General features: G+C 40.3%; 1 protein-coding gene across 1 annotated transcript; it reads left to right on the forward strand.

Annotated features, from left to right (window-relative positions):
• Window positions 1-982: 982 nt before the first annotated feature.
• On the forward strand, window positions 983-13,508 carry mapkapk5 (MAPK activated protein kinase 5). The gene is made up of 14 exons (XM_073466280.1): window positions 983-1,962; window positions 3,525-3,598; window positions 7,516-7,591; window positions 8,732-8,829; window positions 8,926-9,034; window positions 9,336-9,425; window positions 9,737-9,832; window positions 9,928-10,008; window positions 10,171-10,358; window positions 10,653-10,773; window positions 10,891-11,021; window positions 11,352-11,467; window positions 11,775-11,879; window positions 12,760-13,508. Exons 1-14 carry the CDS (start codon window positions 1,927-1,929, stop codon window positions 12,852-12,854), a joined length of 1,416 nt encoding a protein of 471 aa, XP_073322381.1. The 5' UTR covers window positions 983-1,926; the 3' UTR covers window positions 12,855-13,508.
• Window positions 13,509-14,305: the final 797 nt, after the last annotated feature.

Here is a 14,305-nt window from a genome sequence, read left to right on the forward strand (position 1 = left end):
AATAATGGCACCTTCCACTTCGATGTTCGCCTGGTAGACAAACTGAAGAAGGTCCAGCTGTGGTCTGACCAGTGGGTGGAGGTGGGCGAGTATCAGTCTCTCAAGGGTCTTCATCACATGGCATGTCAGGGCCATGGGCCTGTAGTCTTTTAGGACTTGTACATGCTATATCTTGGGTACTGAGACCTTGCATTACGTCTTCAACAGCATGGGGGCCTTTTCCAGTCTCAGTGTCGGGGTTGAAAATGTGCTGCTGGACTCCACACAGGTGTACAGCATATACCTTGAGCACCCCCATGCTCACACTGTCAGGGCCTGTAGCATTTCCTGAGTGGAGTGTGTGTGGTCCTTTTTCTATCTCACCTGATCAGCTGTGATGGTTGAGGGGGTGGGGGGTGGGGGTCCTGGTGGGAGGCGGCCCTTGTGTCAAATATGTTGAATAACAGGGTCAGCCCATCAGCCCTGCTAGTTATTTTTGTAAAGGTGACTACTTATTCTTCTCGTTCACATTCACCAAAACATTTTGGGATGACTCACATAATTGGTTAAGCTCTAAAATATTTGTTTGACCTTTTCGTGTGATATCATTTTTTAAAATCTAAAACCCATATTACTTTTTTGTTTATTTTAGTTATTCTTTATTTTAATTTAATGTGTGTATGTTCAGTGGTAAATATTTCAACGCTGTATTTACCTTGTTTTGTACACAAAATAAATTGTTAATAAAGTTTCATTTAAAAAAAACTGGGACCTCATAAGGACCCATCGGAGTCTGGCCACTTCAAGAGTATTTTTGATAAACGTTTAAAAACAGTTCAGTTTAAAATGTACTGACCAAGACCTACTTCATACGTATCAAAAATGTATATTTATTGACAGAAAATCAATACACATCCACGTATTAGCCAAATGTAGATAACGCGTCGATGATTTTCATCAGGCGATCTACACGGACTGCTACTGCGTAGTGCCGACTCGGGTTGTGTATTTCCACTGACTAGAAGATATGGGATTAGCAAAATAGTCCAGAGATGCGTGTGTCTCCCTGGTCACCTCTGAACACATTTTTCATGAACCATTTCCATTACTGAGATGGTGTAAATGTTCCGTACGAGCGCTCCTTTTTATTACACTGTCTCGCTGGAGAATGTTATCATCTCTGGCTCCGAGTAGAGCCGGAACACGAACTTGCCACCTGAGCTAACTCGTTAGCCCGTTAGCAGACTCGACTCGACGACATAATAGGCTGCTCTGCTTTTGGGAACACGGTGTGCTTGTTGTGTCAGATCAACCGAGCGCTCATCGAGAACAGTGCCGGCGTTTTTCAGACAGTAGCTGTGGTCTACCGCATCTTTCAGGATCGCCTTTGTTGTGTAATCATCTGCCTTAACCGTGGGATGGAGTGGCACCAGCTCACTTGCTAGCAAGCAGGCTAACAGCAACTTAGCCGGTCCCCTGTGTCTTCGCAGCGTTAGCAGAGCACTGCTCTCATTGCGCTGGCTATAAATACACTTCGTGCCCCTCCAAAAGTGGTGGGCCAGTCCACATTGGGCTCGTCTTCGGCTTTTCTGGTTACCGTGCTCGGAGTCTGGCACTCTACATGGTCACTACAGTGAATTTAAGACGACTTGAAGAGCGAGTCGGACCTGGAGGTTGTGAGCCGAGCTCGCCTGATCTGACGCGACGTCGCAGCGGCTGGAGGGCTTCAGGTCTCCAGGGGAACGAAACCCGGCTTTGGGTGACTGGTGGCCGAATATCATTATGCTCTAATGGGCCTCTGCCGTCATCAGTAGTGTTGTAACAAGTCTTGGTCAAGCCCGGGGTTGCAAGACCTAAACTTTGTGAAGGTCAGAGAAAGACTTTTTGTCTCCACTGTATACTGTCTGAGATTGACGAGACAGACTTCATCTGTCAAGAGCAGACACCATGTCGGAGGATAACAACGCAGACAAGTTCATCAAGGTAAGTTCAACAAAAATCCCTCGTGAATCTTCATGCAAGTACACATTGCAGCTCTGTAGAAGTAATCACGTTTGGCCTTTCAATTATTGAAGTTTGAATGTTTACATGATTGTCAGTTTTAGGCCACATGTGATGATCTAATGATTCCAGTGACGTCTACACTAAAATGTCTTGTGGTGTGAGTCATGGATTTGTACCCAAAATAGCAAAAATGTGAATCATGGACAGTGTGTCATGCAAAGTTTTAACCTTGATAAAGATTGCTGTGGAGCTTGGATCTATCCAGCGTGGTTACAGTCACTGGCAACACTCGTATACACTTGTGCCCTGGGATTTGTGCCTGGCCTTCTCCTCTCAGCCTGTCGCTGCCAGGACATTTATGTCAGCAGTAAAATGTGATCTCTTCCAGTTGGGTCAGAATGTGCCTAATGCTGGGTTGACTGGGGCCACGACGCTGAGAACTGCAACACACACTGGGACCGTTATCATGAAGAAAGATTAGCGGGTTGGCTTGCTATCTTTGGGTTTAACTCAGGTACTCTGGTATGAAGACCCTGGAGCCAAGATATAATCATGATAACGGCTCAGAACTTATTGATAGCTGAATTGAGAAAAACTTTAGAGTTAAGAGACCAAACTTTGTTAGATCCATCATCCTGCCAATGTTGGGAATAGTGAAATCAGATCCTTCAACGATTTGAAGTAAAGACCCCTGGGTTGTTGTGTAGTAAATACCAGCCTCTTGTCCTGTGTTACATAACCACCATGAATCCTAGATTGGGCTGGTAGGGACAGTGGGGAGGAGAAATTATGGTAGCCGTTGGCAGTGGCACACAATGAAGTGGTTGTGCTGGCTAAGACCAATATAATGTCAGGAAAGGAGGAAACGCAGAAGGTTTGCCAGTTAACAGTCATAATTTGAATACAGAATAAAGTTGGAAATATTGACAAACCAATTCAAGCACCGGCTTTTCAACCTGGTAGATCACGGATGTCACAGTTGTTCCTTCCTATTTGAATAGCATCATGAATAGCTCATCTTCCTTTTATTATCCTTTTTTTTTAGGCAGCAGTGGCCGAGCTTATGGCAGCCAAACTGTCTTTCTTTCAGTAATAATCTGTGTTAGGGATTAGCTTTCGTAAAACACTAGACAGGTGATGATGGACACGATGGCTAATACACAACCCAGTGCTCAAACAATGGATGTCTTGGCTCTCTTACTCAGTGGAAAATCTTTTGTAAACAGTCTAGGTAAACCGAAGATTCAGTTGATATTCTCTACTGACAGTAATTGGGGATGATTTTGACAGAATGTTTTTCTTTTTCTGTCTTGTGGGGGTTTTGGTGGCACTGTGAGGACTATGCTGATAACTGTGAAAAGTAAAAGGGATCCATAAACATAGATTTGTTAAACATCCCAGTGTCCCAGGGACAGGGGTGTGTTGCCTGATGGTGTCTCTGAGATGACAACCAAACAGATCTTTTGACAATCTTATATGAGGAAAAATACCACATTTATACATGGAAAAGTGTTTGTTTGGTATGATTCTCTTCCATACAGGAGACCTCCATTCTAGATGAGTACAACATTAACTGGACACAGAAGTTGGGAGCCGGCATCAGTGGACCTGTCAGGTGAGTGTGAGAAAGAGAGTCTTAAGAAGTACTTCTCGCTGTGGTGTTTCTCCAGTCTCTAAATATGATCTTTTCTACTGACGTCAAAGCATTTGTGTTGCATCAGATTGATGTCAGACTGGTGCTGCCAGAGCACGATTGTGTAAACAAAATGTTTTACTAAACTAGGACAAGTGGTATTACATAACCAGGAGACATCATCAGTTTGTGATTGGGAAATCACCTGTTTAATTGTAAGTGGGTTATTGTATTGCAGCAATCATTTTTTAAATTTACTGGTTGACGAAAGCACCAGGTAAAACCGAGCTGTGAGAGCAGAGCCCTCAGAGTAGAGAGCAGAGTATAACATGACTCAATGAAAACCCAATGATAGGATTAAAGATAGAGTTAAATATTGATGTATTCCACAGCCCTTCATGTGCATGACTAAAACCACATCTGTGAATGTTGCTGTACACTTTTGGCACACAGCTGGATTCAAGTATGATGCCAGAGCAGATTATTTTTTAACTGGGCTGTTGACTGGACACACTTTGTGACTGCTGCCAAAAAAAAACCTTCCTACATGTTTCTACTGCTTTCTACTTCTCCTGTGTTTTTATTGCATCGTGTTCACTGTGGCACGAATTCCTCAGCACAATCTGACTTTATCCATGACACATTAACACACATTGAGAATATGACAGGGCCAGATGCTTGTCACTTGACCCATCTGGACAACCTAATGGTGTGTAGCACCGTCACAACTTGAGGCTTATTACAGAGATGTTTGGCACTGTTTCTGTTGTGGTTGGTGGTGGCTCATTTGGCTCAGCAACATGTAGCTGCAGCGTCCTCGGCCTGAATCCAACCCCAAACCTTTGTCCCTCACACATTTGAGTGGAAGTATCTTAGCCTGTTTCTTAAGGTCATATTATTCTTTGATTTAAAGAATATTTATGTTTCATTCTTTGCCTTTGGCAGTTTTAAGTCATTGCATGCTATTAATGAAACTGTATGCAAAGCAACTAACCTTTTGAGAAGATGCATTCAAATAGTGGATGCTTGGGGGATCGGGGAATAATATGTCACAGGAAAGCATATATTGTGAATCTGTAGGACAGATTAAAGTTGTCATCAGGCGTGGAAACAAGACTTTTCTCTGTTATATCAAAGAGAAGACACTGGAGATATTGGTTTACAAACTGAATTGAAATTGTTAATAGTAGCTAATATCTCTTATTACCAGTATTTGTAATCGTAAGATTTACTCAGTTAAAGCCAAACATTACAGAGAGGCAGAGGCTGCCCAAACAGCTTTGTAAGTCCGTTTCTGCTTTGTGCAGTTTTTTCCTCTGCAAGCCTGACTACCCTGCTGATTCCTGCTATAATATATCAGTGTGTGTCACTGATTCCTCCTGCCCATTCTGCACTTTGAAGCTACTGTTGGTCTGGATCAGCAGAGAAATACTTGTTATTTCCTAATGTGTGTAGTTTTGGCCTCAAGTGACAAGAATATGGAGATAGTGACTTATCAGTAAACACACTCCTAAACTCTGATGATTCATGGCAGGTCTTTGTTTCTTTCTCTGCAACTCTTATGCTTACCCCGTATCATATTGTCTAACTTGGTATTAGAGACTCTGATTCATGGAGACTTTTGCCTGATATGAATGTGTTTTGATTCTCATCGTTACTCACACATTCGTGCTGTTTACTGTACCAGCCCCCTCCATCTAACTCTGTGATTCATTAGGAAGGTATTGCTTTCCAGTGAAGTGAACTTTGGCCGAAGCAGAATGTTTCTCACAGTAATGCTGTAATAGCGTAATCTGAGTTTTTAGAGGTTGCTGTTTAAAGTGAACATTTGAGTCCTTTTTGCTGAGAGGAGGCAGAAAGGTGTCAAGAGTGTTTTAGGAAATGAAATATAAACCCCTGTGGTCCATATTTATTCAGTTTTCTGCTGCAATCCTAAAGGAAACCATCAGCAGGAGATATACATTCAGATTTTCTCTCAACCATGAATATAAATATATAAAAATCTTAGGTCAGACTCACACTATTTACTTTTACCTTAATTCCAAAGATGCAGATAAGATTCATATTTCCCACAACAACCTGTGATGTTGACAAAATATTGCTCTTAACTCGAGCCAGTCAGCTGATAGTCTCTATCAGGCCAAATTTAACCTCGCAGCACATTTCACCAAGACTGGTGGAAATGTATAACACCTGCAGAACCATATTCAAGTAAATATAAATTAACAACAAAGCTCAAATTAAATAAAGATTAGAAATTAAGCACCACTAACTCATGTTCAAACTGCAGTCTGACCATTAAAAGAGTTTGGGTCCAACACTGAAAGACATGTGGCTCTCAGCTTGTGACCATACATGTCACTGTTGAACTAAACAACTTGTCAGTGCTCTCCGCTGGACAAATTATGCAGTGGCAACAGTGTTTCTTTATGTCCTGCAATTTCTTAATACTTATCACCTGACGTGTGCACAGATACTGATTTAACTGTAATAAGCCAGTATCAGCTGATACATAGGTCTGATTCAAACCAACAGAAACATAATAAAAACCAAGTACATGTGGTTAAATTTTCATAAAATTAAAAAAAAAAAATGTTCCTGCTATGTCTTGGAGGTTTAGAAAATGCTTAATTGTAAAAGATACGTTTTCAAGGATAGGAATATGCTTGAATGAGATCATACTCCTTTTAGAAATGCTTGATTATTTTCAACATAATCTGGTGTTTCGTCTCGACCTGTGAGGGAAATATCTTTTAGTATTTGAAAAATGAAACAATTCAATTGTCATATTTGGAAGTTGTCTCCTGGTGTTGAAATGAGCAAGAATAAGATAATCATGATCTAAACATACAAATCAAAGTTAATATGAACATCTGGTAAAATAGTGTGTGTATAAAGTGATCCTGTAAACTAAATTTTTTTAAAAATCAATCAATCCATCAATCAAACCTTTATTTATACTCAAGAGATCAACGTGGGGTAACCCTCCTTTACAATGACATCAAGTCAATCAAAACAAAGAAAAGAAAGAACAATTATGAGGGGAAATGCTGACTGAGTAAAAACACAACCCACGACAGGCTAGTAAAAAAGCCAAAGCCATTAAAACATTGGGTAATTTTTGACAAAAAAAAAAAGATAATGTCAATTAACATTCAGTTACATAAAAATCCTAAAACTTAAGAGATAATTTGGTTGATTTTGGATTTATATTTATGTTTTGATGTACATTTAGTAACAATTTAGATTTGATGATAAAGGCTTTGAGAGAATTTTGGGTTTAGTTATGTTGAGTGCTTGAATTTTACTCTTATAAAGCTGTAAGAATCTTGATCATAATGCTTCAATGAAGAGTTGGATGCTGTCAGGTGGTGTTGAATAAGATAATTTTAACTTTCATTAAAGGGAAACTCTATGGTAAGAGATCAATGGCTCTCTTGAACATTATACCTTTTATTGGTATCAAAGATGACCGCACATCAGTAGAAGAACAAGCAGAGGATAGACACACACACTGGATTCTTTATTAGGCTACATATTAATACCAGCTGTGTTTTGTTTGTGAGGATACTGTCTGGCCTTTCACTGAACATTTGATCCCCTCTGAGACAGATTTGTGGTTTCGGGTTGTATAGATACTTGATAATGGTCTTGTTTCTTTACCATACAAACAAGAATGGCGACAAAATGCCTGGCTGTGTATTTGATATACAGATAAAGTGATTACATTTAGCAGACAAGGATTTAGAACACATGACTTGAATGATTTGTAAAGGAAACACCTGAAAATAAGATGAAAGAAACAACCTTATAGATTCTTTGCATACATGATTACATCTCTGACACAAATGTGGTTATCATGTTGACTGAGATGTTTGTCCTGTTTTCTTCCTGTCCAGAGTTTGTGTGAAGAAGTCAACTCAGGAACGCCTGGCCCTGAAGATCCTCATTGATCGCCCCAAGGCCAGAAATGAGGTTAGAGGAAACACTGTCGCAGTCGTGATTGATGTCTGTTGTCTGTTGTTTTGGGCTGTATCATCAATATGCTTTTGGTCTGTCTGCCTGCCTGTTATCAGTCTTTATTAATTCCTGTTTTCTGTCCTCATCTTTCCTTGTCTGTATCGTTGTTTTCCGGTGGTGAACAGTGTGTCTAGCAGCCTCTTCATGTCATTAGCAGCCTTCTGTTTTGATCAAGCCGCTTACACAGCAGGGAGACATGCAGTCAAAACAAACAACACGGACTTGGTTCACACAAGCTCTCACTGCTGAACTGTGAGAGCTGTCACTGACTGCACACACAGATTATTTCCACTCAACAATATATTCTTCAGCCGCTATTAACATCTTTGTAAATGAGGCTGCACCTCGGATACATGCTGTGTTCTCGTTCAATAGTTGGTTGAACGAGAGGCACATTCTTGCTCACACACATGCACAAAAACTCCCCTGACCTTTTTATGCCTCTGCGCCAGCAATAGTGGTGGCCGGAGGCATTATGAATTCACGTTTTCAGATTTGCCTTCTGTCCATCCATCCAAAATGATGAAGTTGTGATATTATATATCCAAAAGGTCAAAGGTCAACTTCACTGTGACACCGTAATGTTTTGCAAAAAAATGTTCTTGCCATTTTTAAATGCCACAGCACAGGAATAGTAACTTGACTGGCATGCAAAAGGCATACAACTGCAAGGTGGTAATTCTAGTCTGTAAATATGAAAGAAAAGGGCAGTAAACAAGTCCTTAAGCAGTTAGGGCTGGCCCATATATAAAAGAGACCATATCAGTGACATTATAGAGCTTGTAGGCTCTCCATAATCAGTGAAGTCAATATCTCTTGTTGTATTACATCATTGTGGGTGCTGGGAAGTGTCACAAATCAATGAGCAGGACTACTTTTAATCACAATATTGGATCAGACTGTACTGTGCTACCATATGTATTGCTATCAGGGTATAAAATACATATATCATGGTGGAATATGCCTTTTTCATAACAGTCTTCTTGAGTTGAAAACGCTGTTCTGTGTTGCACCTATTTCGTCTAGTTTTAAATGCAAACGAAACTTATTTAAACGAATGATTGCATACACAGTGTTTGATTTTCTTGCATGCAGGTGCGTCTTCATATGATGTGTGCCAACCACCCAAACATAGTGCAAATCCTGGAGGTTTACGCCAACAGTGTCCAGTTCCCACACGAGTCCAGCCCGAGGTAAAGAGATTTCTTTTTAACTGTACATCAATCCACCTCCTCTCTTATGCTGTTTCCTCTGACCATCGGCACCTCCTCTCTTGTTTTTTCTGACAGAGCGAGGCTCCTGATCGTCATGGAGATGATGGAGGGCGGCGAGCTGTTCCACAGAATCAGTCAGCACAGGCACTTTACTGAAAAGATGGCCAGCCAGGTCACCAAACAGGTAGCTGAAGACACACACACACTTTAGTATGCCAGGAGTCAAGACTGTTAGACTCTTAAAGTGTAATTCTCTAGATATTAAGATGTTTATGTCTTGTCTTGTCTGCGTGTTTCTTTTTGTGTAACAACATATCTCGCAGTCCCTTCATGGATAAAGCAGCAAATGAGGCAGTCAAACAGTGAGACACAGGGTCAAAAGAAAGCAACACACATCACCAGTTTAAATCAAGTGTGTTTAAAGGCTGCTTTGACGCACACACACATGGAGTGGTCACTCAGTCTGATGTCTCTTCCTCCTGCAGATCAGTCAAGCCTTGGAACATTGTCACTCCCTAAATATTGCACATCGCGACCTGAAGCCAGAGAACCTACTCTTCAAAGACAACTCTCTGGTAGGTAGCTGCAGTTGCAAATTGCAGGTTTTTAAATTGAACCACTACTGATGCTGACGCTTTTGTGCTAAGTAAGCACACAGCATCTGTGTGAAATTTACTGGCTGTATTTGGCATAAAGATGGTGTTGAGGATTTGTAGATACCCAATCTGCATTTGCTGTGCTAGACTTTGCAATTCACCTTTCGTCTGGCAACACAGTGATCTTCCTGAAACTAAAGCCCCTGAGACACAAGCAAAATTAGATTTTTTTTTACTGAAAGCTACTCCACGTTCATGCTGCTCGCTCTGTGATTCTGTCTTTGCCACAGGATGCACCTGTGAAGTTGTGTGACTTTGGCTTTGCCAAAATTGATCAAGGAGACTTGATGACCCCTCAGTTCACTCCCTACTACGTAGCACCTCAGGTAAAAAGCTCAATTAGAATTAATCCGATATATACTTGTCAAATATACATGCACAGATTCCATCATGTTTCCCTCCTGTTGTTCTTTCTTTTCAGGTACTTGAGGCTCAAAGAAGACACCAGAAGGAAAAGTCTGGAATTATACCTACCTCACCCACTCCTTATACCTATAACAAGGTGAGACTCAAGTCTGTTGAGATTTTGCTTAGCAGAGAGTATCATTCTTCAAATTTAATTTAATGTAGTTTTCCGGACTGTGCTAGGTTTCATACAAATTTCACTTCTGAATGTACGCTCTAAATAATATTAAAATATTTTTCTCTTTCAATTGTTCTTCAGAGCTGTGACTTGTGGTCTCTCGGTGTGATCATCTATGTGATGCTGTGTGGCTATCCTCCATTCTACTCCAAGCACCACAGTCGCACCATCCCGAAGGACATGAGGAAGAAGATCATGACAGGCAGCTTCGACTTCCCTGAAGATGAGTGGAGCCAGATCTCTGAGATGGCCAAGGACATCGTACGCAAGTGAGTCTGTTTCTTTTCCCCTGCTGTGGTCTGGCTGTCTCATCTTATTCCCTCCAAACGTAGCGTGCCTCTCCATTGTAACAGCTGCAAGCCACATTTAGCTAAATAAACGGTTAAATACCTTTCACCTTTAATGCTATATTCCTGCATTCTATATTATATTTGTTATTGTCCCTACTATCCTGCCCATATTTCCTTTCCTCCTACTTCCTCACTCTCATTCTTACCTTCTTCATTCATCCTTTCTCCGTCCAATAATTTGTGCCTCCTCCCATCCTTGTCTGTTCCCTGCAGGCTGCTGAAGGTGAAGCCAGAGGAGAGGCTGACTATTGAGGGAGTCTTGGCTCACCCTTGGCTCAACTGCACCGAAGCCCTCGATAACGTGCTGCCCTCCGCCCAGATGATGATGGACAAGGTGAGTTGGAAGTTAAAGGGTGCAAAATCTGGCAGCTGTTCCTGACTAAACTGACCCACAGAGGCCAGTGTTGAAAGTTAGTCGGATAACTCACTTGGCGTCCTCTTCCCTTCCCAGGCGGTAGTCGCAGGTATCCAGCAGGCCCACGCAGAGCAGTTGGCCAACATGAGAATTCAGGATCTGAACGTCAGCCTGAAGCCCTTAAACTCTGTCAACAACCCAATCCTCAGGAAGCGGAAACTACTAGGGTATGATGGCTTTTGTTTTTTCACACATACAGCAGTACTACTCAAGGCCTGTAAACACATTTGAATGTGTAAAATTAGAACATGATTAATGCACTGATGAGGTAGAGTAGCTCAGTGTGGGTAGTGTGATAACATTTTCTGATGTTTCTACTGACATACCTACCTACAGCAATGTTTTACTCCTGTTTTACTTACTACTTCTTCTAATTGTGTCTCTGACTGTCCAAGTAGTCCCTAGTCTGGTCTTCTAATTATGTATTTTGGGGGTCCTTTTATTCGATTAAAATGTCAAAGTTTGGTCTGAAGTGTGTTCTTGTTTCCGTGTTGCAGCCCGAAGCCCAGTGACGGTTTCTTCATTCATGACCCAGAGAACGGAGGGGAAGACTCAAACGTAGCGGTGGAGAAATTACGAGACGTCATTGCACAGTGTATACTACCACAAGCTGGTCAGTAAACCCACATGATGCCAAATTTTTATTTCTCCTGAAGTCGTGTTTGTTTTTCAGTCATTTCATTAAATTAAGAAGATTTTTTTTTTACTTTTGGAGTGCACATTAAATTTAACTTACGGAAATAAGCTAGAAAATAATCAGCTATTAATAATGTTCTGCTTTTCCAAAAATCTAATTGGCTATGACTTAAATTTGGCTGTGTAAGACAACCAAAATATAATATATTTTATAGTTTATGTGAGGAATGATTGTGAAGTTGTAGCTCTCGCAGCTTCTAAAGTGGATGTTTTTGTTTGTGCAGGAGAGAACGAGGACGAAAAGCTGAATGAGGTGATGTATGAAGCCTGGAGGGTTAACAGAGACTGTAAACTGCTGAGAGACGGCCTGCAGGGCCTCAGCTGGGACGGTCAGTACCATTTCATCTGATCTTATTCTGGCAAAATTCTCTTCATTCTCTTTTGTATTTAACAGATAAAAACAAAGCAGCTTCAAGAAAGGGCCTGTGGTTGTCTGTCTCATGTTTGTGATGTCAGATGAATTAACAATGAATAACATAACTATTAAATATTTTTCTTTTCCTTGTTGTTTATTTAATCAGTTGCAGTTACAACACAGCTCAGTTGTCCATATCAACTAATAAATAATCCAAATGTGACATAGCAGCTCAAACCTGATGTGATCTTGAAAGACTGAGGACTGATTGATTACCGGTGAAGTAAAGTAAAAGTGATAGGTCAGTTCATTCAAAACAACAGAAAATGAATCAATAACGAATGTGTTCACTGATTAAGTCATTTTTAAGCTAAAATTGCCAAACTTGCGTGTGGATCAACTGCTTTTCTTTGTATTACAAGATCATAAAAACTGATTATTTTCCAGTTTTGGACTAACCAAGATATCACCTTTGTGAACTTTGAAGACCTTAATTCATTATTATTTTTTTACACTCAGAAACTGCGTGTCTCCCCTCAGAAAAAGGCATCTCCAGTTTACTTACTTAGTTTACCTCAATTCTTGGATGTCTATGGGATCATGATTATGTTATTTGATCCCACAGACACTCGGCAATTTGACATAACTCCAGACTACATAACACCAAATACATAAAAGTCTGTCCCAAGGCATTTATTAGTCTGAACGATGAGTCAAAGCACAAAGTTGTCTATTGCTGCTTTAAGGAACACATTCCTGATCTCCTCTCCAGTTAATGGAATTCATCATTTTCTCATTTATGTGTTGTTGTTGTTGTTTACGAAGGTCCTTAACCACCTTCTTTTTCTCCGCAGGTCGATCCTTCTCTGATAAAGTCGACCGCCTGAAGTTGGCTGAAATAGTGAAACAGGCCATTGAAGAGAAAACGAATCTTGAAGAATCTCATTAGCAAACGCTGTCTTTCTATCTTCTTTTTATATTGTTTATTATGACCCTTTTTAACCCATATCTGTAAAGAGGCTTTTTTATGTAAAATGATGCGCTAATGTTTTTTTTTTTTCATGAATCCACTTGCAAGACCTATTGTACAGCTGTAGATATATTTCAAAGAGGACTCATTGGTACTATAATTTTTTTTAAATGGACACTTGCAAAGAAAAATTGAAAAAAACAAACTATATTTTCATTTTTGCAAAAAAAAGAAAAAAGAGAAAAGAAGAGAAAAATCAGTTAAAGAAATTATTTTCTGGGAGGGAATTTTTATTAGCTGCTTGTCCAAGGCGTCACGTGTTTTATCCCAGTTAGTTCACTTTATTCTATTTTATTTTCTTTTAACCATCCTAAGAATTGTATTTATTTAAAGAAAGAGTTCCATTATTTTATACCTTACTTGTAGCCGGGCAGTGGGCTTTAAAGTTAAGAGAGAAGCTGTCTACGATGTGACTTTGTACTTCCACACACACTCTGAATCTCAGACTGCGTTTTAAGTTATCTAAATCTTTGTTTTTGTGTAACTTTCCCTTGACCTTTTATGATGTACAGAGGTCAAGGTAGAGTGGAAATAGAGAAAAGAGAGTGTGATGAAATAGACAAATGCAGCCTCAAATTAATTTTGTCACATCCCCTTTTTATGCTGGAAAGAGAGGACACTTAATGGATCAAAGCAGACTGACGCACTGTGGCTGGGTTTTGTCCTGATCAGTGTTATTTGACCAAAACAATTTAACCTGAGGTCCACTTACAAGCCTTTTCTGAAGCTTCTAACTTCTCACAGTTTCCTTTAAAAGATGGAGGTTTTTCAGATTGTTGGATGCGAACGAAAGCTCCAGTTAAAACTTTATTGTTGAGCTGTTTCCTTTCACGCTCAGCTGGAGTCCAACTCATACTCATGAAGTGATGATACTGTTTGTCAGCTTCTGAAGTTTGTCTGGCAAGAAAAATGAAGCAAATTATCTCAAATATTTGCCTTTTTATGTCTTCCCATTTTTGATGTGATTCTGAACGGTCTTAAGTTTAGTCTTCAGTTAAAGCTGTTGATCTGTGAAAGTGACGCAATCTGTGACGTACAAGTTGAATCTACTGGATTTCAGACCAGGGCTGGTTAATATTTAAGTTGCTCTTGGGAGCCAGCAGACACACGAAAGACACCTGGCAATTTTGGTGCAATGTAGTCAACATCAGATCAGCAGGAAAAGTTTCAGCATCCATAAACTGATCTCTTAGGACTTCAGTTGTGCTACTGAATGTGCAATAGGGCAGTGATGTTATCATGTATTCATAGTGCATGGTAGTGAGATAGTGTGTATCAGTCCATCAGTATTACTGTCTGACCTTTCCTACTTCATTTCAATGGTCTGAATACCAGCAAATGCTCCAGCCCTTCTTTCATCCTCATCCTTT

This window comes from Pagrus major, chromosome 5 (genome assembly GCF_040436345.1).
Source record: "Pagrus major chromosome 5, Pma_NU_1.0".
NCBI lineage: Eukaryota > Metazoa > Chordata > Actinopteri > Spariformes > Sparidae > Pagrus > Pagrus major.

Coding starts and splice junctions, on each gene's coding strand:
- mapkapk5 (XM_073466280.1), top strand. CDS start 1,927: ATGTCGGAGGATAACAACGCAGACAAGTTCATCAAG. Junction 8,830..8,925: donor CCACACGAGTCCAGCCCGAG/GTAAAGAGATTT, acceptor TTTTTCTGACAG/AGCGAGGCTCCTGATCGTCA. Junction 9,833..9,927: donor CCTACTACGTAGCACCTCAG/GTAAAAAGCTCA, acceptor CTTTCTTTTCAG/GTACTTGAGGCTCAAAGAAG.